Source organism: Solanum lycopersicum, chromosome 6 (genome assembly GCF_036512215.1).
Source record: "Solanum lycopersicum chromosome 6, SLM_r2.1".
Taxonomy (NCBI): Eukaryota; Viridiplantae; Streptophyta; class Magnoliopsida; order Solanales; family Solanaceae; genus Solanum; species Solanum lycopersicum.
In genome coordinates this window covers 51096417-51121736 of record NC_090805.1, presented here as the reverse complement: position 1 = coordinate 51121736, position 25320 = coordinate 51096417, and the positions used below count along the sequence as shown (strand labels likewise).

General features: G+C 32.0%; 4 protein-coding genes across 5 annotated transcripts; 3 read left to right on the top strand and 1 right to left on the bottom strand.

Annotated features, from left to right (window-relative positions):
• The first annotated feature begins 227 nt into the window (after positions 1-227).
• LOC101254308 (pentatricopeptide repeat-containing protein At3g25210, mitochondrial) lies at positions 228-2640 on the top strand. The gene is made up of 2 exons (XM_004242378.5): positions 228-1633; positions 1928-2640. Exon 1 carries the CDS (start codon positions 246-248, stop codon positions 1455-1457), a length of 1212 nt encoding a protein of 403 aa, XP_004242426.3. The 5' UTR covers positions 228-245; the 3' UTR covers positions 1458-1633; positions 1928-2640.
• A 1589-nt stretch (positions 2641-4229) lies between these two features.
• FKBP62a (peptidyl-prolyl cis-trans isomerase FKBP62a) lies at positions 4230-8286 on the top strand. Its single transcript, NM_001365954.1, has 13 exons — positions 4230-4619; positions 4870-4956; positions 5557-5817; positions 5907-5981; positions 6071-6151; positions 6239-6433; positions 6527-6625; positions 6724-6899; positions 7009-7131; positions 7252-7398; positions 7492-7619; positions 7710-7830; positions 7919-8286. Exons 1-13 carry the CDS (start codon positions 4439-4441, stop codon positions 7967-7969), a joined length of 1725 nt encoding a protein of 574 aa, NP_001352883.1. The 5' UTR covers positions 4230-4438; the 3' UTR covers positions 7970-8286.
• A 533-nt stretch (positions 8287-8819) lies between these two features.
• Positions 8820-11622, top strand: LOC101254603 (small ribosomal subunit protein eS8). The gene is made up of 5 exons (XM_004242379.5): positions 8820-8946; positions 9061-9133; positions 10166-10499; positions 11068-11240; positions 11345-11622. Exons 1-5 carry the CDS (start codon positions 8943-8945, stop codon positions 11421-11423), a joined length of 663 nt encoding a protein of 220 aa, XP_004242427.1. The 5' UTR covers positions 8820-8942; the 3' UTR covers positions 11424-11622.
• A 3597-nt stretch (positions 11623-15219) lies between these two features.
• Positions 15220-18205, bottom strand: LOC101263721 (basic helix-loop-helix (bHLH) DNA-binding superfamily protein). Of its 2 annotated transcripts, NM_001348375.1 has the most exons (7): positions 17112-18196; positions 16631-16696; positions 16442-16510; positions 16247-16318; positions 16092-16163; positions 15840-15939; positions 15220-15579 (listed from the first exon to the last, which is right to left on the bottom strand). In NM_001348375.1, the coding sequence occupies exons 1-7, from the start codon at positions 18087-18089 to the stop codon at positions 15542-15544; spliced, it is 1395 nt and encodes a 464-aa protein (NP_001335304.1). In that variant the 5' UTR covers positions 18090-18196; the 3' UTR covers positions 15220-15541. The 2 variants fall into 2 exon arrangements, with proteins under 2 accessions (NP_001335304.1, XP_025887087.1); XM_026031302.2 differs by lacking the exon at positions 15840-15939 and having other exon boundaries at positions 15227-15579; positions 17112-18205.
• Between the last annotated feature and the right edge of the window lie 7115 nt (positions 18206-25320).

The following is a 25320-nucleotide window of genomic DNA, read 5'->3' as shown; positions in this document are numbered from 1 at the left end:
CCCGATTTGTAGTTATTTTTTAATAAATTAATGTAATTACAAAATAAAGAGCAATATATTGTAATTTCATATTCAAACTATGTGATTCATAAACTAAACTAATATATATAAAATCGAACCAAACCGACCGTGTGACACTAAATTAGCCCGATAGTTGGGCTACTAAAAGGGACTCCTTAGCGGAAAATATGGGCCTAACATAGCTTCTCGGCCCATATGTGTTAATTCTCTTAGGCCCACGCCCAATGTATGTGACCCAAAGTAAACCACAGCAACTCAACCAAACACACCCTTGTTTCTTCACTCCGATACCGAAAATGCAGGCGACCGTGCGCCGTCCGGTCATCTCCTTTCTCTTCTCTTCACTATCTCTCCGCCGTGTATCCAGCTCCTCCTCCGCCGATCACCACCCCAAAACCGCAGCATCTCCGCTGCCGTTCTCCGATGAACTCCCAGTCCCTATCCCTCGGACCCGAACTCAAACTCCATTAGAGAAACAGTTCGAATCATGGATCAACAACCTCAAACCCGGGTTCACACCAGCTGATGTAAATGAATCCTTGAGATCCCAAACAGACCCAGACCTCGCCCTCGATATCTTCCGGTGGACCGGCCAACAACGGGGCTACAAGCACAACCATGTTACCTACTTAAACATGATTAACATTGCAGTCTCAAGTAAGCGTTATCGTGTTGCGGAGACTTTAGTCGAGGAAGTTCTCGCTGGCGCTTGCCCGCCGAGCCTCCCTCTGTACAATTCCATGATTAAGTTTTGCTGCGGTCGTAAATTCTTATTTAATCGTGCATTTGATATTTACAAGAAAATGACTAAATGTGAAGATGCTAAGCCGTCGTTAGAAACTTATAATTTGTTGCTGAATGCTCTTCTCAGTAAATTTAATAAGTTACATGTTTGTTATGTGTATTTACATTCTGTTCGATCATTAGCGAAGCAAATGAAGTCTTTTGGGGTGATTCCAGATACATTTGCATTGAATATGATAATCAAGGCTTACTCTAAGTGTCTGGAGGTTGATGAGGCTATTCGTGTTTATCGCGAAATGGGTTTGTATGGATGTGAGCCCGATGCATTTACCTATGGCTATATAGCCAAAGGGTTATGCGAGAAGGGAAGAGTGAATCAGGGGCTTGAGTTTTTCAAGGAAATGAGGAACAAAGGGTTTATTCCGAAAGGATCTACTTATATGATACTGGTTTGTAGTCTTGCTTTGGAGCGTCGCTTTGAGGATGCCAGTGAGGTGGTGTTTGATATGTTGGATAATTCATTGTCACCTGATCAGCTTACTTATAGAACAGTAATGGAAGAACTGAGTAGGGAAGGAAGAGGAGATTATGCATTTGAACTTCTTGAAGAATTTAAGAAGAGGGATAGTTTAATGAATGAAAAGACTTACAAGTCTTTGTTGAATACCTTATATTTTCTTAATAAGGACTAGTATTTACTTTGATATGTTTATGTTTTCAATATTGATCAATCGTTTTTCGGAAGTACATCTTTTACCCGCCTGATGAATGAGAAGTTGTTTATCAGCAATAAGATTCAGTAACGCCATCAGCAATTAGAATCGGAAAGGCTAGTCTTGCTGTTCAGAATCATCTTTTTCCAGCATAGGTGAAGAAATTTTACTAATCCTTGTCCATTAATTTGCATGTCTTAATAATGATTCAACAAAGCTGAATCATGCCACTATGTTATTGAGAGCTAAGTTGCTCTGACTCTCCAAAAATGTTGCCGCACCTGTGTTGATCCTTCAAATGCACTACTTTTGAAGAGTCTTAACACGCACACGCTGACATTTATGAAGAGTCCCAGCAACATAGACTGAGAGCGCTGCAAGTCTTCAACATGCTTCATCAATGAAGTTTGGTTTAACCAAGTATGTTTTTCTACATTGCACCTGTGCAGATGGCTCATTTTCACTTCGCAGTGCTGGAAAGTCCGGAGTTGCTGATTCAGTTGACTACAAGGACAATAATTTGAGGAAATGGGTGATTATTGTTTGGCAGATGTATCTCAAACTAATGCAAAGTAGTTTCCAACTGTGAATCAGACCCTAAAATGGGGAGACACCTCATTGAACAGTGATTGACGGTAAGTGAAGAAAAAGTCTGGCCAGCTGAAAATAGTGTTTGGCATGGAATGACAGTTTCAACTGAAAAAAGAGTCAGAAATCTCATGGTGCTGACCAAAATGAAAGGTTAGTCCAGCCAGCCAGCTGATATGTTGGATACTTGTTGCTCAATGCTTCCATCATGCCAATCGAGAGTTGGCTAAATCAGAAGTGTTCTGCATCTGCCCGCCAACTGGTCTCTGGCTGCCATAGTCAATGAGAACATAGTCGGGTTACCACAGGGCGCTACATGGAAAGTGAGTATCTATATAGCTGACCTCAACTTGGGATTGAAACATAATAGTTATTGTAGTAGGCTTGTTTGGATGTCTGTTCTGTCAGATAGAGTCTGTAGTACCTCTTGAAGCAATTGTATAACCTCTCATTTGTATAAATCGTTGTTAGCCTCTCAATTTGATTGTATGTGTTTGTATATCTGTATAAAATTTGAATTTGTATAAAATTAAATTGAATTGTATAAAACGAGAAAGAGAGAAATTATATTCAATTTGATTTTCTATAAAACGAGAAAGATAGAAAGGCAAAAAAGACTGGGTAGGGAATATACAATTGAATCGAATTGTATAAAACGAGAAAGAGATAAATTATATACAATTTGAATTTGTATAAAACGAGAAAGAGAGAAGCAAAAGAGACTTGGGTAGGGAAATATTTGTATTGTATACTTATACGTGTATAGGACGAAGATATATGTATTTGCATGTGTATATATAATTTTTTTCGCTTTATACAAATAAAAACACGATTTACACATTTCTATTGTATAAAGCGAGAGACGAGCGACAGAGGTAGAGTGGCGAGCGAGAATATGAGGGAGAGAGGCGATTAACAAACAGTTTGCTCTGAAAAACAAATAAATCAAACGATAGCTACTATATTTATTTTACATTATTAATTTATCATTCTATACAAGTATCCTTTTATTTTAGGAAAAATTGTATATAATAGCAAACTAATAACCTAAATTAAATGGAGTAGCTAGGGTTTGATTTAATTGTGCTCCATAGCCAACGTTTGCAAAAATTGTCAGGCGCCTCTCTCCCAAATATCTGGCTCGCCACTTTCCTCCAATCTCTCCCTCGGTTCCTCACTTTTCATACAAACACAAGTGTATAAAAAAAAAATTCTAATTGTATAAAGCAGAAAAAATTGCATAAATACATATATTTTTGTTCCCCTCTCTTCCAGATCTCGCTCGCCATCCTCGCCTTTCTCACTTATACAAACAGAAGCGAAATGTATAAATTGCGTTTCTGTTTGTATAAAACGTGAGAAAATTGTATATACACATGCAAGTACATGTATTTTCGTCCTATACACTTATAATTATATAATAAAAGTACTCTCCTGCCCAGTTTCTTTTGTCTTTCTCTCTTTCTCGTTTTATACAGTTTTCAAATTGTATCTAATTTCTATCTTTCTCGTTTTATACAATTCGATTCAACTGTATATTCCTTGTCAAGTCTCTTTTGTCTTTCTCTCTTTCTCATTCTATACAAATTCAAATTGTATATAATCGTTCTATACACTTATAATAATACAATTTATTTTATACACTTCGTTTTTATACAGTTCTCTGCCCAAGTTTCTTTTTCTTTCTTGTTTTATACACTTCGTTTTATACAATTTGTTTCAACTGTATATGTATAGCGAATTATACAGTTTCTGTGTTTGCAATGGAGCGCAATTATGCAAACTTTGCTATAGCATATAAATATAAATTTTTTATTTGCTATATGTGAAAGTTACTCTTTATTTTATCACAAAATATAATTTAGATGTGCATTCAAATTTAAGCATTTTAATCTTAACGAATATAAATGAGAGGCAAACGAAAATACTCGAGAACTTTGGCTACATCTTAAATGAAGGCCCACTCATTTTGCGACCCGTTTTATGAAGTATTGGCCCAAATACGGCCCATTTCATTTGCTATCTCACTTAAAACCTTTAATTAAAGATCAGCAGCTGGATTGATAAAAATTTAGGAGTGGTCCCCACTCTACAATAATTATTACTCATCTAAATTTAAGAATTAGTAGTAATATATTGGTTATCTAAATTTAAGATATCTGGAAGAATCCTGACCCTTCGTCACGCTAAGGCTCTCTCAAAAACCTTGGAACACTCTAGAACCTAAACCCTTTCTTTTCACACTATCTGCACACCATTTAAGCCTCCATCTTCTTCATCTCCAACACGCCATTATTTGCTTTCAGTGAGTTCGATTATATCAATCAATCAATCTTCTGCCTGTGTGTTCACATATTGTGTTTGACGGAAAAATGGACGATGATTTTGGTATTCCACCGGTCGAGGGAATGGACGAGGACATGGATCTGCCGGAGGACAGTTCGACCATGAAAGTAGGCGAGGAGAAGGAAATTGGAAATCAGGGATTGAAGAAGAAGCTTGTTAAGGAAGGTGAAGGTTGGGAAACTCCTGAGCCTGGTGATGAAGTCGAAGGTAATTAGTTTGCATATGAGATTTGTTTATGTTAAATATGTTTTTGTGGTTACAATATTGTTTTGATTAATTACTTGCAATCGTATTATTTGCTGTTAATTAGTATTTTGCGCTCGCTACGCTCGTTGATTGATTCTGAGATCATTTCTATGGTTTTTGGATTATTTAATTTGCATTTGTTTCATCTACTTCGCGGTAAACATGATTTTGTTCGTGTTATTTGAGCTCACGTTGGTTTTTGCATTGTCAGTTCATTATACTGGAACTCTGCTCGACGGAACCAAGTTTGATTCCAGCCGCGATAGAGGGGACCCCTTCAAGTTTACTCTCGGTCAAGGTTAGTGAACGTTCCTTGACTTATTGTGGTTACTTGTTATGGTTATTGAATAAACTTAAGTGATTTGATAAAACAAATGAAAGCTTGATTGATCTAATGGGACCAGTATAGATGATGTGAGATTTGTAGCCTGTTTCCTCTAAGGGCTTAGTAAATATATTATATAGTAACACGTAAAGTTTGTTCTCTAGTTTAAAGTAGGATTTAGCTTGTCGAGAAGGTATGATCTCGACAACTGTAAACTTATGATTACGAGAATCTGAAGATGTGGTGAAGCTGTTCTCACAAGCATTTTTACAGCTTCCTCTGAGATTTTCTCCTCCTTGTTTCCTTGGAAGATTATTTTAATGGTCTTGGGCATTCCAAATTAGATCTTATCCTCAGTACTAGAGATTAAGGGTTCAGATGACGATGCTTGTCAAAGATTACAAACAGAGAATTGATTTGCTTGAAATCAAGTTATGTGAGAAATCATATTAAAACAAAGAGATACAGAATATTTCATCGTGAGGAAGTCTCTGATTTCTATGTAATTAGTATTTGCACTAGATGGATTAGATTTTGCTTCAAGATTAGCTGATGCTTTCTATTTCCTAATAGGACAAGTAATTAAAGGATGGGATCAAGGTATAAAGACAATGAAGAAAGGTGAAAATGCTATTTTCACCATTCCTCCTGAGCTGGCTTACGGAGAGAGTGGTTCTCCTCCAACTATCCCTCCAAATGCCACTCTACAATTTGATGTGGAGTTGCTATCATGGGTGAGTGTAAAAGACATTTGCAAGGATGGTGGTATTTTCAAAAAGATCCTCACAGAGGGGGAAAAATGGGAAAATCCAAAAGATCTTGACGAAGTATTAGGTATGTGTTATCATTTTCAAATCATAAGGGACTGTGCATAGCTGTTTCGAACATAAATTAAGAATCTTCTTTTGCCTTCTGTAATCTAGTCAAGTATGAAGCTCAGCTCGAAAATGGCACAGTGGTGGGAAAATCAGATGGAGTGGAGTTCACTGTTCAAGATGGTAACCTTTGACTTCATATGCCCCACAATGTTCTATTAGGGTAAAAAAAAGAATGTGCTAATTTTGTTCTGACATCCTTAATGGAACAGGTCATTTTTGTCCTGCTCTTGCTAAGGCTGTGAAAACTATGAAGAAAGGTGAAAAGGTCCAATTGACAGTGAAGCCACAATGTAAGTGATGCTTGTTAACAAGTAACTGTGTAATCATCTGTCGTTAAGAGGGCTGTTGTTAATAAGTCTGATTCTTTTATGCTGCAGATGGCTTCGGAGAGAAAGGAAAACCAGCCTCGAGTGATGGAGGAGCAGTTCCTCCTAATGCCACATTACAGATCAACTTGGAGTTGGTCTCCTGGAAAACTGTTTCAAATGTTACTGATGACAAGAAAGTAGTAAAGAAGATCTTGAAAGAAGGGGAAGGATATGAGAGACCCAATGAAGGAGCTGTTGTTAAATGTTAGATTGTCACAGGAAAAATTCTTTAGTTTGTGCTTGTTAGTTACATGAATACTATGATATCTGAGGGTTTCCTCAATTTGCATACTGCAGTAAAACTGGTTGGCAAGCTGCTAGATGGCACAGTCTTCACAAAGAAGGGCCATGATGGGGAAAGTGAAGATAATCTTTTTGAGTTTAAGACAGATGAGGGTATTGTCTCCGAATACATTGTTCAACTACACAGATCTTATATTGTGATTTTCCCTGGTCTTTTTAGTATTGATGGAGCTCTAATTTACCCTGAACAGAACAAGTAATTGATGGGCTGGACAGAGCTGTCATGACAATGAAGAAGGGTGAAGCGGCGCTGCTTACAATTGCACCTGAATATGCCTTTGGTTCATCTGAGTCGAAGCAAGATTCAGCTGTTGTTCCTCCTAATTCAACTGTGCATTATGAGGTTGAGCTTGTTTCTTTTCTCAAGGTATCTGATGGTTTCTTTCTTTGTATTTTGACTATTTTCTAACCTTAGCTATATGTCATGTTCTCTGGATCTATACTTTAAGTCATATGCTCTTCTTGGTGGACTGTAGGACAAGGAATCGTGGGATATGAGTACCCCGGAGAAAATTGAGGCTGCTGGCAAAAAGAAAGAAGAAGGGAATGCACTGTTCAAGGCTGGTAAATACGCAAGGGCATCTAAGAGATATGAGAAGGTAGATACTTGGCTTTTACTGTATTCTTTACAACTAGATTAGTGGGTCTTTTGTCTGTGAAGATTGAGATGATATTGTGATGTGCCAAGATTACCTAACCGTACATTTTAACAAATGCAGGCTGCTAAATTCATTGAGTATGATACTAACTTCAGTGAGGAGGAAAAGAAACAGTCTAAAGCATTGAAGATCACCTGCAACTTAAATAATGCAGCTTGCAAGTTGAAATTGAAAGATTACAAGCAGGCTGAGAAACTGTGTACCAAGGTATAGAACTCGAAAACTAGAAATTCCCCCCTTAAAGAAATACTCATTCATCCTTTTTACTTTCTTCTTAAGGATTATTTGTTTGAGCTGTAGGTGTTGGAACTGGATAGTGCAAATGTCAAAGCTCTTTACCGCAGAGCTCAAGCATATATGAACATGGCTGATCTTGATCTGGCTGAATTTGACATTAAGAAAGCTCTTGAGATTGATCCTGACAACAGGTATACAACCAAGTCCATTCTATACTAGACCCAAATTTTCATATTTGTCAGTTATGGTGCTGAAGCTTGGTCTCTTGTGTGATATCCAAGGGATGTGAAGCTTGAGTACAAAGCTCTAAAGGAGAAAGTCAAGGAAATTAACAAGAAGGACGCAAAGTTCTACGGGAACATGTTTGCAAAGTTGAATAAGCAGGATTCATCAAACTCAGCCGTAAGTGGGAGACTTTATAATAACTCCTTGACTTCGAGCTTTACTTCTTGTTCTTTTATTGACTCGCTCATGGCTTTGTTTAATGTAGAACTCTGCTCCCAAGGAACCAGAGCCGATGAGCATTGATAGCAAGGCATAACTTTAACTCAGACATGACATAAAAAGGATCAGCATCATCATTATCTTGACGGTTCATATATGCCATGGAGTCGTTATAGTTGGATTTTAGGAAAGAGTGTTTGCTGAATAATTTTACTGTAATTTCTGATTCTGCATTGGGTACTATCAATGGATCCCTCTTGTAATGGAGTATCATCTGGCATCTTTGCTGTGACATATTTTGGTTATTGTGTTCTGTCATTTTGTTGAGTGGAATTAATTGAATGTCGTTCGAAATTGATGTAAGCCAAAATCAGTAGTGAAGACCTTACAATAATAGTAGTAAAATTTTCTCAACGTTCAGCTTCTGTGATTTATATTTTCTTTCGTTTGACACTTTATTTACAAAAGTATATTGAAACTTATGAGATTAAGATATTATTCTTTGGATACTCCCATTAATAAAAGTATATTGAATATATTCAGTAAAAATACTCTTAAAGACTGACAAAGTATTTAAATCATTTGACAGTTGACACTCTATATGATTCTATTTTATCCTTTACTAACAATTTTCATAGTAGTTTAATACCTTACAATTTCTTATAGCTTTATAATTTAATATCTGCAACATTATTTCATGATGAAGAACAAAATAAAATATTATATTTATTAAAATAATATATACTGTGAAATACACATGATATGACAATCATCCAAACAAAATATAAGAAATACATATAAAATATAACAACCATCCACACAAAATATAAGAAGCTCTTTTCTTTTCTTTTTGGTCCGATATCCACTAAATCCAAAAATAAATGATATAGACGGACTTTCGTATTGAATCAAGATGCAACATATTAGCCCAGGATTGAAAAGCCCAGAAAAGTCGTAACATTCAGCCCAGCCCATATCTTTAAGAACATTCAAAATGTTAGGGTTTTGGTGTTGTTCGTTCAAAGCGGAAGAGTGGTGTGTGAGGGAGTGCGGCTTAGTTCTCAGTAACCATGGGTATGAATCTGAACTTGCTAGTTCCTTCTTATCTGCACTAATTTCATGTGCAATCTGATCAAAAAGCAGACGATTCTTTTTATTGATTTTACTGATTTATTTATGGATATGAAGGTATCTCACGAGACTCTATGCACAAAAGGCGCGCCACCGGTGGCAAGCAGAAAACATGGAGGAAGAAGCGAAAGTTAGTGCCTACTGCCTCTTTTTCATCTGCCTGAATATCTCTCATCTTTCGTTATCCTTAATTGTCCTCATATCTTTCGATTATTTGTCAGGTTTTTGAGTATTAGGTGCTTATTCTTTAAAAAATACACAGAAAGTTTATCGAAATGCTGCATTTAATCGTATTGTATATGAATACACATTCTCTAACTGGTAAATGTATTGTACGAAAGATTTGTGTCTCAATGAAGTAAGTGGTTATCTCTGGTGTTAAGTTGGTGAGTATTTGTTGAATATTGATATTAATACCAGCAAATTGGAAGTGATATTGAGTAAATGTTGGGATAGTAGTAAAGAGAAAGAACTTCGGTGTATAAGCGAAAACTTCATTTAACCGTTAACAATACGATGGAAATAAGCACATGAAAATAATCTCATTTCCTAGAATAGAGTCAGATTATTTGCTATTCTTAATTGTTGTTTCAAATGAAGTAGTACTAACTACTAACTACAGTAGAAATTGCAATATAATTTCCACTCTCCCTTGTGGAATTGGTAATTTTGTGAGGGTAATATTAATATGCTTTGCTGCTCCTTAATAAAAATCAAACCATCAACTCTACCAAAATTAGTTGGGGTCAGTGATAGGAATTAATATTAGGTTATTTTTTGAAAACATAATGTATACACGGAAAGTGAGGAGAAAAAGGAGAGGGGAATACAATATGGGAAATCAAACTCCCACCTAAATGGCGGAGGTTCGGGGAACATGTTGATGAGCCCCCTCCCCTCTTAATCCCTAATAATTAGCATTAGATTAATTAAGATAATGAAAAACACAATCTGCATTTGTATAAAATGAATTGATGATTATGACAGGAATGAAAATAGAGTACAATAAAATACTTTCAACAAAATGACAGCTATAAAAATTATTGTTAGCATAGTCGTGTGAAAAATCTGTTGAAAATTAACTATGTTGTAGTGTTCTAATGGAAAGTCTGATTGGGCAAGCTGCTGATTTTGTGTGAATATGCTTTTCTTATTGTTAAAGGTACGAGCTTGGCCGTCAGCCTGCTAATACTAAGATCTCTAGTAACAAGACAGTCAGACGCATTCGTGTTCGTGGTGGCAATGTTAAATGGAGGGCACTAAGATTGGATACAGGAAATTATTCATGGGGTAGCGAAGCTACCACCCGTAAGACTCGTATCCTTGACGTGGTCTATAATGCCTCAAACAATGAACTTGTTCGCACACAGACTCTTGTCAAGAGTGCAATTGTGCAGGTGGATGCAGCACCCTTTAAACAGTGGTACCTCCAGCATTATGGTGTTGACATTGGTAGGAAGAAAAAGGGGGCTGCTGCAAAGAAGGAAACTGCTGAGGTAACCAAATTTTGTTATCTTTACTTCCATACTTGGTCAACATCATTTGATGAATAGTTGTTGATTCCTTGCTATCTGGCTTCCACAGCTCTTTCATTTTACTGTACAATATTAATTCATTATATGCTGCAAATTCTTCATCGCGACTGTTTGACATTTTTGAAGTTTGGACTTGATGTCCGATTATGATCTGAAAATAACTTGCCCAAGATTGACAAAGAATTGATAAAGATAAAAAATGTATGAGTGAATGGAAAAAAAGGTCTTATTGGGGATACTGTTGACCTCTAACAATGCAGCGAAGGTGGTTTTTTTCATAGTTTGATATATCCTCAGTCACATTCTTCTGTATCTAAATAAGTCTATTTTTCCTAATTGACCAATTATCGGCTTATTAACTTTTCTTTGAACTGTTCAACTCCAGCAACTAATGTATTCCACTTTAATAAAAAGTATCCCTTCATTTTTATGTGTCGAGAATCTGAAATGTTCATTATGATGACCAAGTAGTGACTTCTTTCTTCTTTTCTGTATATGTTGATTATTTTGTTTGGTTGACATATGACAGGAGGGAGACGGTGCTGCCACTGAGGAAACTAAGAAGAGCAACCATGTACTCCGAAAAATTGAGAAGCGCCAGGCGGAGCGCAAACTTGATTCTCACCTTGAAGAGCAATTTAGTTCTGGTAGATTATATGCTTGCATCTCATCTCGCCCTGGTCAGTGTGGCAGAGCTGATGGGTAAGTTTTGCATTGACAACCTTGCTTCCCGGCTCTAGACTTGTGATAATGTTTTTTTGCATCTGTTCAAACTCAAGTGATGATACTTTTATCGCAATTGACAGGTATATCTTGGAGGGCAAAGAACTTGAGTTCTATATGAAGAAACTACAGAAGAAGAAGGGCAAGGCTGCAGCTGCTTAATTGGAGCTCTTTGAATTTAGAGGCTAATTTATATGTTTCTTTTTCCTTTTTCCTTGAACAAGTTGGTTTTGTGAGGATATTTTTCTATATTCAGTATTCTTTAATCTTATTATGAGTTGACATTGACGCCTGAACTACGTTTATTGTTGGCATTCATTACTTGTTTCAGCGTATTCTGAATTTTTGGTTGCCATATAAACATATGTTGCTGGTCGTTCTGGCTGAGTTAGTGTTGCTTTTATTTCGATCACCCGTTTGTGTAGGTTTTTTTTGCTATTTTTGTTGAAGTTTTGCGAAAAGTGGTTAGATAGGATATGATACTTTAATTGCCCTACTTTCAGATACTTTCTTTCAACTTTTAAGTGACGAATGGATTTTTATGCCAACTAAACTCAATTACACAGGCAAACAACATATCATCAAGGATCTGAATTGTACGCACCGACTGACTGAAGATGATCGGAGTAGAGTTTGTAGTAGGCCTTGAGTCCTTGAATTCTTTTCTTTTTTGGCATTATAAATTAGTGGAATTGATGATACCCAAATCCACAAGCTTCTGTACAAACTTGTTGCCATACTTGTAAGCAACATAACTTGTTCAACATCAAACGAGGAAACACGACAATGAGTGAGTGCTAACAACCACTTTAGTTGTGACAAAGAGAGCATGATGTTGACATAGACAAAGACATCCTAACAAATGTTCAATCAAATATAAAAGAACATCCCACTACAAATTCACTTCCAACTACACTATCATTGCCTTTTTATACCTAGTTGGGTAAATTAATTGATCCTTAAGTCTTAAATTTTCATCATCAACCCCCCAAAATCTTTTTCAAGTACCTATTCCAATATAGTTTGCTTTTTCTAGATCAATATCAATAACAAACAGTTTATCGATCCCTACTCTGCTCATTCGTAATTACTATAACAAAAAGAGTCGTCTCTATTCCTTCGAGGGAGGTTATTATACAGCACACAACTTTTCTATGTTATGGTCCTTATAGACTGAATCGAGCGTATTAAAGTAAATTTCATAGGATGCAAAATGGTTGTGGGGAGACCAACTATTTGGTGATTTAGTTTGTAATTTTTGACTAGTAACTATTTTATGTCCTACAAAAAGCCATCAAATTTGCGTCAGTGTCTATTCACCTCAATCTGTTTAAACATTCTTTTCTTGATAAAGACTTCACTTCTTTTTCTTCTTTATTTTTTGCTTGTCATTTTCACTTTAATCGTGCCCAATTACCTTTTTATCCTTGTATGAATACCATTATCACAGTTTGGCACATGATTTTGACAATGTAACTAAAAGCACTTTGAAGTATGACTAATAAATTAACTAGGTTATTCACATGTTTTATGTCTCAATTCATTACTTAGTACTTTACAATAACACTATTAGGCAACCATTGATTTTTATGCTGACTTTATAGATCACTAATTCATTTTTTCTAATATAATTATAAGAGTTTTAATGGTCAATTTATTGAAAGAATGGGAACATGGAAATAGACTTTATGTTTCAATTAATATGTTTAAGTTTTACACGACACATAATAAATCAGAATAGATTTATCGCTCAAATTATGATGTGCTGAACTCATGATATTTGTTAAACTTGATATAATTTGCTGGTTATCACACTAAAAAAAGTTGAATATAGTGTATGATTGAATGCTCAAACGATATAGGTTCGATTCCTACTTAAATTTCTTTTGCACCTATAATGATCTAGATCCATTTCTAGTCATAAAAGGATTGTTTGTCCCGGTGGAAGGGATGCTCTCGTTTTAATTGTTACAATACATATAGTATATAAATTTTTTATTCGTTCATTTATCTTTTAGCTATAAATATGTAAAAGTCATATATTTATACAAAAATATAAATTCTCATTTGTAGGCAACATGTTCAAGAATAGCTGTAACCATTTTGGATTTACAAACAAGTCAATTGCCAAATTGATTCATAGTTAGAAACGTGCAAGTAAAAAATTTCTTTTCTAAATCATTTTTAATTACAAACAAGTCAATTGCCAATACTATTCTTTCTATTTTCACTAATCCTTTTTTCTCTTGTAAATAATTACTTTATAGGGTAGCCAATTAAGTTAATTAATCTTTTAGTAATTAATGGTATAGTTTTCAATGGACCCTAACGTCTGAGGCGGATACACAATTTAAATTTAAGAGTTTCACATTTACAGATTTTAATATTAAGCATATTATAATTTATACCTACTATTTGTTACTCATAATTTTAGTAAACGTTTATGTAATTTATATTCGGTATTATAAATACTAAATACAAGTAAATGAAAAAAAATTATTCGCACCAAATATTTTGTATTCCAAATGTACATGGATTTTGACATAATCTAATACATTAACTCACAAATTATAATAACATTGGAGAATTTATTTAATATTAATAAAAATAATTTATTCAGAATACGAAAAAAAAAATTATGACTGGAATTTCTTTGGCTGCTTCAGTAAAAAGTTAAATGAGTCGAAATGAAGAAACCACTGATGCACTAAAGTAACTAGAGTAACTTTATTCTTTTTGCTTTTTGATTATCATGAAATAATTTATGAAAGTTTGTATTTTATTTTTATTTTACTTTTTTTAGGGGTCTAATTAAATAAGGGATCACATCATATATTATGAGAGATAAAATATTTTTCATTAGATAGTTTCATATCTAGAGCTTGATCTTGAAGAATATTTATCGCATTAACACAAAGAAAATAAATATTTTAAATTAATAAATTTCAAATCGAAAATAGCCATACGGAAATGGAAAAAAAATACTTATGTTATTTGTCTTTACTTAACCAAAAATAAACATTAGATTTAGAACAAACATCTAAATCCTGTCCAGAAAATCATAGTGAAAATTTTCTTTAAAAATAGTAATCTAAATCTTTAAAAATAATATTATTGGAATTATTTGATATAATTAATAGTGTGAACACAGATCTTCTCATTTTTTTGTGTGGCTGGGGACAAGTTTGTCGGTCTTAATATCTTAATTAGCAAAATATTATTATGTACTAATTTACTATAATTTATTCTAACATTAGAAAACAAAAGAAAAAAAAGATTTTTTTTTTGAAAGAATCTTTCTTATTATAAAAGTTAAGGCTGCAAAGCAGATATATTTTTGTTAAACCCAATTTTTACTAGTATTAACTTTCTTCTATCAAATGATTAAATCTTTAATCTATCTTTTTCTATGGTATCTTTCCACTACTTTATTTAACCTTTTTATTGTTCACTTAATTATTTTTGGATTAGTTGGAAAATTTGAAGTCCTCTGATTCATTAGGTCTAGTCAGAATCTAACCAATTGCCAGCCTGGGATTTAACTTATAATGATATTTTTATCAAAAAAGTTTGTAAGAATAGGCTTATCATTTTTTTTATTTTTAAATTATTGGACTTTTTAGCACTGTAAATCAGAGCAGAAGCTGCTCTATATAGTTAATCTATTGAAAGTTATCCACTAAATACACGATTAATCAAAAAAGGTTCAATATTTATTATATACACATAAAAGATAATTTTAATCATATATAAATAATATATTTCTATCGAAGAAGTTTAGGATGAAACCGCCGGTCACTAATACAGTTGGTTACAACATACTTAACTTAATAATTCGAAATGTTTGAAAATTTTCTGATTTAATCACTGTTTAGTTTGACACCAACCATAAGCAAATCTCTTGGAAGATTTGGGATATATCTTGTCAATTGATATGATTTAACCAAAAGAACACTAATGACCAATTATTTGAATAATTTAAGCTTGTAATAATCTCCATTTATAATTGCTTTACAGAGAAATACTCAAAATATCTTACAGTACATGAGATGATGTTAAACATTATACAGTAAATACTATAATAGCTCAACAAGAGCAAAAATTAGAACTCTCAAATCAATTATAGATTACAATAAGTGGGGAAATAATTCCCTTTATGCTAATCCTAATCATGTTGATTAGCAATTTCTGAAGCAGATTAAACTAAAAATCTCTCTGCTTATATACAGCAGTCTCTTTCTCCAGTGGGGGACCTTAATTTGTGGACAAATCAATGGTGATTACATCTTAATTTTCATTTGAGATTCAGAATTAGGCACTGCATCAGAAAAAAAACAAATATATTAATCACAAATTAAGGTTTTCTCCTCATTATCAGCTAACATTCATTGTATAAGTGTACATATTATAAGGATCGATAGCGGAATACTGCAGTCTGCCTTGTCAAAAGGTCACTCAACTATGAGAAATTGACTGATTAATACTACGTAATTCCTTATAACGACAGAAAGAGCGGACCCCCAATTATCATAACTCCCCACACCCCTCAAAAAAATACTTTGCTTCCCCTTTTCTTACCAGGGAATGTCTGTGACTGCAATATCAGATCTTGGTTAGAGTTCTGATTAAATCCCATCTGGACAATGCTTTGGAGATCATCCTCACAGATTGTGGGAAGCTGGATAATGGACTCTAATCAGAAATCGCCAGTAGCAATATCGAAATTCTAGTACTTTTTATAAACATAACATTGGATGGAAATGAGCTAAAATGGAGCGATATAGTTAGTTAGGATTCATATAACCAACGAGATGTTGAATGCTTTATTACCTGAGCAAGATTTTCAGCATATCCATCTACTGGGAAAACATGTTGGTGCAAAGAACCACTTGGTTGACTTATCTGAAACAAAGGAAAAATAAACCCATGATTTCCATTTGAATGTGACAAGCTAAGGAAGTCATTGATATATATGAAACACTTACTTCTGTGTGAAGGAGACTATCGATGTGAATATCCGTTCTTGGGTTCACTGAAGCCAACTTCATAGACAAGAACTACAATATGTTGCAATAGATATCAATTAGAAGCTACAACAATATCTTCCGCGTAAATCCCACAAGTGGAAGTCTGGAGAGGGTCGAGTGTACACTATATGCTACATCAAAATCTTGAATTACCTCAACTTGGTGTTGGAGTGACCGGACGTAATTTATAATTTCGTCGAGCATCAATGCTTTTCCAGTCACCTAGTAAAAAGATGTTTATTTATGTTAAAACTGGAAGTTCAACTAAAACCTCAATGTGATCATCAAGAAAGTTAAAGAAAATGATAAACAAAGAAATTACTGAAGTATTTGGAGACAAACCTTGTTACAGCCTGGTACAAGATCTTGCAAAAGCTTCATTCTTTGACTGATCTTTTCTCTGCGGACCTAATCAAATGGCAAACAAGGCAATAATTAGATGAATTTACAGATGAAAATTTCGATTTCAAATCATTGAAACATCCAAGTATAATTTGCAAGTAAAAGTGTAATTCCTTTCTCACAAAATTTAAATCTTTAGATGAGGTCGTCATACATTAGGCCTCGGGTTCAAAATCCAACGAAAGCAACAAAAAAAAAAAAAACACAAAAATGATTTCCTCTCAAAGAGTTTGTGCGTAGCAGTAGGTCATAAGTATCTCGTGAAATTAATCGATGTGTCCACATATTAGTCTAGACACTACTAGTAAAGAATCAAACTTGCGTGTAAAGACGTGTTGACAATATAATTAAGTAAATAAAAATTGTCGTATAATCATAATACAAACTAGGAAAAAAACGATGATGAACTTGTTAGACTTACTCTTTCAGCTAAACTATGGCTATCAGTAGCTTGACCCCTTCTTGCTCTAACATGAATGTAATCCTTTGGTGGCTCTGCAATCTTTCGATTTTCCTTTGTTTCTTTCTCAGCTCCATCATCTTCATTGCCCTTTTGTTCCTCCATTTTAACAGTTCCATTGTTGCTCCCATTACCTTGTGTTGATTTTGCTCTCTTTTTTCCAGTTTCATCTACAATTGGCACAAAATCCTTTGATTTCACTGCTTTTCTTTTCTTAGAATTCAATACATTTCTTGTTTTTGACCCCATTTCACCATTTGGGTCTTGCTCAGAAACAGAACACTCTTCATTACGACCTGAAATTTTGCCCAAATTCAATCTCTCACACATCATTAGGCTTGAGTTTTTGTTTTGCACAACACAAGGGCTACTCGATATTCTAGTTAAATTTCCTATCCCCATAACCCCAGTACCAGATCCATACCGCGAATCTTCATTATTCAGCTCAAACTGACTCGTTCTGCCATTAAAACTTCGGCTACCAAAACAAGAGAACTTAGCAGCTGAAAGAGAGGGAAATGGAGGAGAATTCATAACAACTGAATTCCCCAAATTGGGTACTTTATCTTTTCCAATTTGGTTCATTATGGGTATATGTAATTTCGGAGGAGAGCTCATGGGTGTAGTATAACACGAAGTTCTCGTCGAATCACAGTTACTAGTAAATGGGGTTGAAGGAGAAGTACAAATTGAACCCAATTTCCCAATCAATTCACAGAGTGATGAATTGGAATTTACAGAGTTGGAGGGTACTGGAGATGAAACTATCGAACTCAAAGCTGAATCAAAATGAGTGTATTGATTATCTGTAGAATTATTATCCCAATGGGTGTTTAGAAAGTAATCTGAATGAGGTGAATGTAGAGAGTTTAATGGAATTTTGGGGTCAAAATGGAATGGTGGTTGAATTCCACCATTAGAGAAGCAGTCATTATCCATGAAAGAAGAAATTAACACACAAAAAGCTTCAATAGAATGAGATTCAATTAAGGAGGAAGAAGAGAGAAGGAAAATGGAGAAATGGAAACAAATAGAGGGAAAGGAAAAGTTTTTGTCTCATATTTATAACTTATTTCTGTTGCTGACAAATAATCTAGATTTACGCTTCTATTTAGTATTATTATATCATAATCATTTTTTCTAATTTTTCATATCTAATTTATTTACAATAATAAAAATTGTTATGTAATCATGTCTCTAATTTAATTATCTTAATATTAGGGGCGTAGATTTAGTTTTTCGATTCAGTTTTATATTATTCGATTTGAATTTTTGATTTTTAATTTTGAAGAAGTGTAACTCAATTCAAACCAAAAGAAATTTCATTTTGTTTGTTTTTTTTTTCTTTTTGGTTTGAATTTTTTTGGTTTGGTTAATAGGTTATGTCAATAATTAGAAACATAAAAAAGTTATTTTTGCAATTATATATATATATATATATATAGATGTCCAAACATAAGAAAATAAATTAAATCATTTAGGATAATGCACAAGTACCCCTCAACCTATGTCCGAAATCTCAGAGACACATTTATATTATACTAAGGTCCTATTACTTCCCTAAACTTATTTTATTAATAATTTTCTATCCATTTTCGGCCTACGTGGCACTACCTTGTGAACCCAACGCATTGACTTTTTTTTTCCAAGCTAGTGCCACGTAGGCCGAAAAAGGTAGAAAATTACTTATAAACTAAGTTCAGGGGGTAATAGGACCTTACTATAGGGTGTCTCTGGAATTTCGGGCATAGGTTGAGGAAGTACTTGTACATTTTCTCTAACGAAAATAACTAAAAAGGAACAAAAATAGTTAACTCCAACTTAATTCTAAACACATACACAAATAATTCGGGTTTTTTGATTTTTTGGTTTTTATTTTTCTAAATCCGAAACCAAACCAAAAAATCAAACAAAGTAAATTATAAATTCAAAACCTAACCAAGAATAGAAAAAATTAATCCAAATTAGAATTCAATTTAATTTAATTTGATTTGATTTTTTAATTTACTCCAAATAGTGTACACATCCATCTAAACAAGTTACTTAGATAAATTTATTATTTTCTAAACAACTTGTTTTTGGCAGGTCAATCATTGCGCTAATACCAACTTCTCCGGTTAAATCGGATTATGTTGGGTTAGCATTAATTATAATATATAGTACTATATAATTATATTATAATAGTAGTAATCATAGTTACTCCATCTATCTATCTTTTTACTTTTTTGCTATATTAAAAATAGATATATTTTTATGATTGATTATATAAGTTTTTTTTTGCTATATTAAAAATAGATATATTTTTATGATTGACTATATAAGTTCTAGGATTTACTTGAATTTTTTTGATAAAAAATTATATTGTATGTATAAAATGATTTTTTTTATATTAAGTGATCTCTGGATTTAAACATAAAAAATCCAAACATGCTACATGGTCGCTGTAATGAAACTAGTTTTTATAGCCCTATAAACTATATACTGCTAATTTATTAAAATTATATTTTATTGATTTACTCACAGGTTTATATTTTAATTTCGAATGTTTTAAATGAAAGTTCTGAATCGATTACTATATATATTTTATTCATAATATAATTTACTTATCAATATTATATATTTTACTCTTGCTATTAAATAATTCACTTTCAAAATTAAATATAGTAATATTGTAGCAAGTCAAATTACGATGGATAGAGAAAGTACTTTATAATTACTATTTCTTCGAAATACAAATCAAGTATTATTCACACATCTTTATTAACTGGCATAATTACATAATAAATTCATAAAAAATAAATTTTATGCGACGGTGCGAGAAATGTCAAAACACTGAGGGGTGGTTTGAGGTCACTAGAGCCGTTAGCTAGACTCCTAGGGTTGATTTGGTCTTATCCGATTGTACTATAATTTTTAGAGTTTATTAAGAGAATGACTTTTTAGCCTGGCGTAAATAACTCTGTCGATTTGTGAGGCCTCGAGAAATATGAAAATGATCGACTCGTAAATTAAATAAAAATAAAATATCAAAAATAACAAGGTAAATTTAAAATTTTAAAACTTTTATGAATTCATCCTGTTGAAATGGGTCTCTAAATGTTACTTTGACCCTCCCAGACTAATTTTGCCTAAAATTTCCAATAGAATCTCTACTGAAAAAACATTTAATTAATTTCCTTGAAGTGTGGCTTACGTTGTGCAATATTTTAAGGGAAAGAGTCAATCCATCAAATTCTATTTCAACTTCAAACTAGTTAGTCGTGACGGGGACCGAAGAAATAAATTTTAATAGCTCAATTATTTGATTAATTGAATTTTCATCTAGTTAATGAAAACTTGATTTTGCACTTCGTAATTTTTTTTCTCGTTTGTTTTTTAATTTTTTTAAAAGTTTGTTGTGGTTAAAACAAAAAAAAAGTTTGAATTATTTTTTTAAAACATATAGTTCTTTTTTTTTTTTATAAAATTATCAATATTTTTATTATATTATGACTAAATCATTCGACATGATATCTTATGACAAGATCTCCTATTTTGTTCATTGAGACAATATGTCTGAATCATGAGTATTCTTCACTTTCTAAGTTTTTTTAAAATATAAAAACATCCCTTCCGATCGAATTTATGAAATATTAATAAAAGAAAACAAATAACAAACACATACACGTTTTGTGAAGTTGAAATAATCTCCTATATCAACTTATAATTATTCATTAACAATATATTGTGAAAATGTCGTATAAACAAAAATAAAAGATATAAGCAATTATGAAAGCAAATCTCCCAAGCTAGTAAATATGACAAAATGTACGAATAACTAATCACAATTTGAATAGAAGAAAAATATTTATAAAATTTTCGTATGATCTCCATTCTCATTTTTATGTAATTAAATTTGGATTTAAAGAATGAGATGACGTATATTGAAATCGTAAAAAAATAAATAATCTTTGAATAGGATGTCACATAATATTAAAGAAACCTCGAATTAATACATTTTTGTCACATACATATTTGTATATTGTCCAAAAAAAAAAATTATTTGTAACACCCCTTTTTTATTTTTGGCAGTAGTGGGAATATGGGTTGGAAATTGACAATTGAGGCTGTTATGTCTCAAATATTGCAGCCGCAATGCCAGCCATAGTTGCCAATATATATTCAATCATGCAACTAATATACATTTTTCAATATATATGTTTTCCTATATCAACCACAAATAACACCACGTTTTCCAATGAGAATGATGCATTGATGGTATTGTTTCGAAATCAATAAAAATTATGATGAAATGATCGTGAAATTTTATCCATACTTTTTAGATAGGAAAGTAGTAGTGTAGTCTTTTTGATTTCGGGTTCAATCATAGATAACTTTGTTTCTAATTCAATATTTATATTTAGAATTCAATAACTATGAAAGATTAAGAATCTCATTTCTATAGGCCTCAAATTCTGGAATTTGCTTCTAGTCTCACGTTTGAGTTATTGATATAAAATTACATTTGTTAGAAAGCGCTTTGCTTTCGGATCTCTTTCAAGGCGTCTAAAATCTCTGAGCTACAATACCTTGTTCTACCAAAATATGTTATTTAATCACTTTGTGTATCATTTTACTAATATATACGATATCATTTTTCGATAAAGGGTGTCTAATTAATTACCCTAACTATAACATAGCTACGCCCCGATCACAGATTCACAACTCCTAATCATTTCCAATCATACTATACCTAACTAGAATTTAGCAAAATCAGTGGGGGAGAATATAAAAAATTGAAAGGTAAAAGATTTGCAAATATATGAATGTGGTAAGATATCCTAGTAAACTCGCGATCCGTAACTTTTATTTAAACATATTATTATCCATACACATTGATTTGAAATCGTTACTTAAACCTAATTTCATAGTATATCACAAGTATCCATTGGTGGATAACGATAACATATTATAACTAACTAAACTATCAAGGTAAAAATATATTTATTGAATTAGAATGTTCTGTAGAAGTTGGGAACATAATAAATACTCAGAAAAATTAAAAACGTGAATAAATGAAATTTCTATTTTTGGTTTTTTCTTTTTCTGGTCAATGTTCAAACACGGTGTGACACCGACTTAATTATTAATACTGATAATTAAGTGGTCATTGAAACTTCCATGGCTATGCAGTAGGGGATCTAACACTATATAAAGTGTTGCTAGTCTCTTTGATGCTCTAAGCTATTATTGACAAAATAAAATAAATTTTTTCTTATATCACTCTTAATGGACTAATTATTTTCTCCGGATTACATCACTTGATATAGAACATATTTAGTGAAATTCACCAAGTGAGATCCGAAGAAAATAGAATATTAACACGATATACTATTACTTCACGAAGATAAAGAAGTTATTTTCGAGTCTTTATTATAAATAGATAATTCAAAATATACAATTGTTACTTTAAAAGATTAAGACATAATTAAACAACATTCTTCCCATTTAGCTATGGTTCTTGGAAGTAATACTCCAATATTGTGATTGGTTAGATTGTCTTTTTTTTTTTTTTGTCTAGGGAGATTAAAAAGAGATTATATTTTGTATGAGTAAATAAAGATAATAAATAAGGTATGATAGTGAAACACATCGCTTGTTAAAAAATTACGACAAGTAAAATAATTCAAAAAGAGACTCTCAAAATTGTGCAACCAACTAACAATTCTTTGATTTTTTGGAAGATAAAATATGTATAAAATAATTTAGTACAAAGAGACTCCCACAATTGTACTACCAACTAACAATTCTTTGATTTTTGGAAGATTATATATATATATATATATATAAATAATAAATTATTACTTGATTTTTGAAATCAAATGAATAAAACAGGACATCTATTTTATATGATGACAAATAAGAGGGGGAGGGAGTATTTATCAGGCATTTTTTTTTCCAGTATTCATTAGGCATTTGGTTTTAGCAAAATATTTGACTATATCTATTTTGGCATACATACATTTATATCATTGGATATTTCTAGTCTCAACTACTATTTGGTAGCCTTTTTCTTGCAGTATTATTATTCTCATTTATAGCCTTAGTCATTGTCTTTGACCAACACAAATTTCATTGCCAAACAATTCATGTCTAAGATTTTACAGCAATGTACCAGAGATTTATTAAAATGGGATAATTAGAAACACTATAAGGAACACCATGGTGCGTGCTTGTAAAAAATATGTGTTAACAATGAGATTTGAACCTTGGTATAACAATGCTAAAAAAGTTTTAAGTACCTATCCTAGAATCATTGGGCCAACTATACGATTTATTCATTGGGTGCTCTATGTTAATTTTATACAAATATCTATCGATTTCTACATAGATATATATATATATTTTGTAACGAAGTTAATGGGTGCTCGAGCACCCGGCGGACAACATGTGGGTCCGCCCCTAGCTTGTTGCTCTCCTTGAGTCACAAGATTTATCAGAATTATATTTTTTTATTAGGGCATCTCCAATCCTGTCCTCTAATTTACTCTCCAAGTATAGAGTTCTCTATTTTTCCAGACAATTAATTTCAACCCAATTCTCTATTTTACTCTCTAAAAAAGATTTTTTTTCTTTCTCCTCATAATTATATTTTTATTTTGTTATTTCATAATATAAATCATTTCTTCTTTTTGCAAATAATTACCCTGTAATCTTCGTGTAATATAAATTTTGTTCTTTTCAAAATTTTCATTAAATATAAAATTATATTTTATTCTAAATTACTAAATAAAATAAAGTACAACAAATATTATGCATATAATATACACACTAACTATCAATTCAAAAAAGTGAAATCATTGATGAAACACAATTACATAATAATGCATTACAGTAAAATTTAATTTTAAATTTTACATAAATACTCGACTTTCAAAAATGTTACATTGCTCCTATATTCTCTATAAATGCATTTCGGAGTTCAAAATGAGTAAATTTTTTTTTATATTTTTTTTATGTGTAGCTAAAAGTTGTTTAAAATGAATTCAATTATTCGTGTACTAATTTACTTCGGCCTATTCTATTTTGAACTATTGAAAAAATATTTCATGCTCATTAAAATTAAATAATTTATTACTATAACATAAAAATAAATGGTTTGAATTATCACGTAGATTTTGTGCATTCTTTATGGTGAAAAATAATTATAATTTAAAATTAAATACAAAAAGTAAAAATATTTATTTAAAAAAAATTGAAAAAATTGTCAATTTGAAATGAAAGTAGTATACTTATCAATAGTATATTTTTTTAGATGTTACGTTAGTTAGAAAATAATTCAAAAAATAAAGACTTTATTAATGGTCTCATATAATATAAATAATACTTAAATAATTTGAACTTACATATTTAAAGTGATGATTTTTTTTAAATAAAATAAAATAAAAAATTATTAATTCGGATAAAAATAGTAACTACTTGTTAATAATATATTTTTAGATGTTACATCATATTAGAAAATTAATTAGAAATAATGACTTAATGAATAATACAATAGAAATAATACTAAGGTGAATAGTTATTCTCCAAATTTGATCAAATACTATTCACCTTTATATAAATGAAGGACAGAGAGAAATTTAGAGAGTGGTGGAAGAGCTAATTCTCTATTTTACTCTCTATTTATAGAGAATAGTTTGGTTGTAGATGGTTCTATATAAAAGAGAGTTTCAAATTGATGCAGAATATATAATGCATGGCACTAGCTAATTTTGTGAGTTGTTCTTAGTTATTTTATTAAGTAATTTTTATATACACTGAAATCGTAGAGTATTGTTTACATAATCAATGTAGTTTAATTAATTCGTTCTAATAAATTACGTTTTCTAGCCGGTAACGATGAATGCTTATTCTAGTTATCTTTAGTTATTTAAGTTCACGATTTAAACAAAATAAATTATGCTAGATTATATTAGTATTAACATTTTCAGCTTCTATATTAAAAAATTTACTAGTCTTTGACATAATGTCTTAAATTTTATTGTAAGATTCTATCAAAAATATTATTACGAAACTCCATCTATCACCTATGAACTGATAACCAAAAAACGATTAATGAACGTATGAATTGTGTCAATTCATTACCAACTCATACCTATTTTTGGTTATTATTTAATCGCATATTTATAAA

What these genes read in the sequence shown, in the direction of transcription:
- LOC101263721 (NM_001348375.1), bottom strand. Translation starts at nt 18,089, where the DNA reads ATGGATAATGACTGCTTCTCTAATGGTGGAATTCAACCACCATTCCAT. An exon ending in ATAGTCTCCTTCACACAGAA is followed by an intron (nt 16,164 to 16,246) that starts GTAAGTGTTTCA and finishes CCTTTGTTTCAG; the next exon opens with ATAAGTCAACCAAGTGGTTC. An exon ending in GCAGTCACAGACATTCCCTG is followed by an intron (nt 15,580 to 15,839) that starts GTAAGAAAAGGG and finishes TTTCTGATGCAG; the next exon opens with TGCCTAATTCTGAATCTCAA.
- LOC101254308 (XM_004242378.5), top strand. Translation starts at nt 246, where the DNA reads ATGTATGTGACCCAAAGTAAACCACAGCAACTCAACCAAACACACCCT.
- FKBP62a (NM_001365954.1), top strand. Translation starts at nt 4,439, where the DNA reads ATGGACGATGATTTTGGTATTCCACCGGTCGAGGGAATGGACGAGGAC. An exon ending in TGAAGGAGCTGTTGTTAAAT is followed by an intron (nt 6,434 to 6,526) that starts GTTAGATTGTCA and finishes TGCATACTGCAG; the next exon opens with TAAAACTGGTTGGCAAGCTG. An exon ending in GAGATTGATCCTGACAACAG is followed by an intron (nt 7,620 to 7,709) that starts GTATACAACCAA and finishes GTGATATCCAAG; the next exon opens with GGATGTGAAGCTTGAGTACA.
- LOC101254603 (XM_004242379.5), top strand. An exon ending in CAAAGAAGGAAACTGCTGAG is followed by an intron (nt 10,500 to 11,067) that starts GTAACCAAATTT and finishes GACATATGACAG; the next exon opens with GAGGGAGACGGTGCTGCCAC. An exon ending in CAGTGTGGCAGAGCTGATGG is followed by an intron (nt 11,241 to 11,344) that starts GTAAGTTTTGCA and finishes CGCAATTGACAG; the next exon opens with GTATATCTTGGAGGGCAAAG.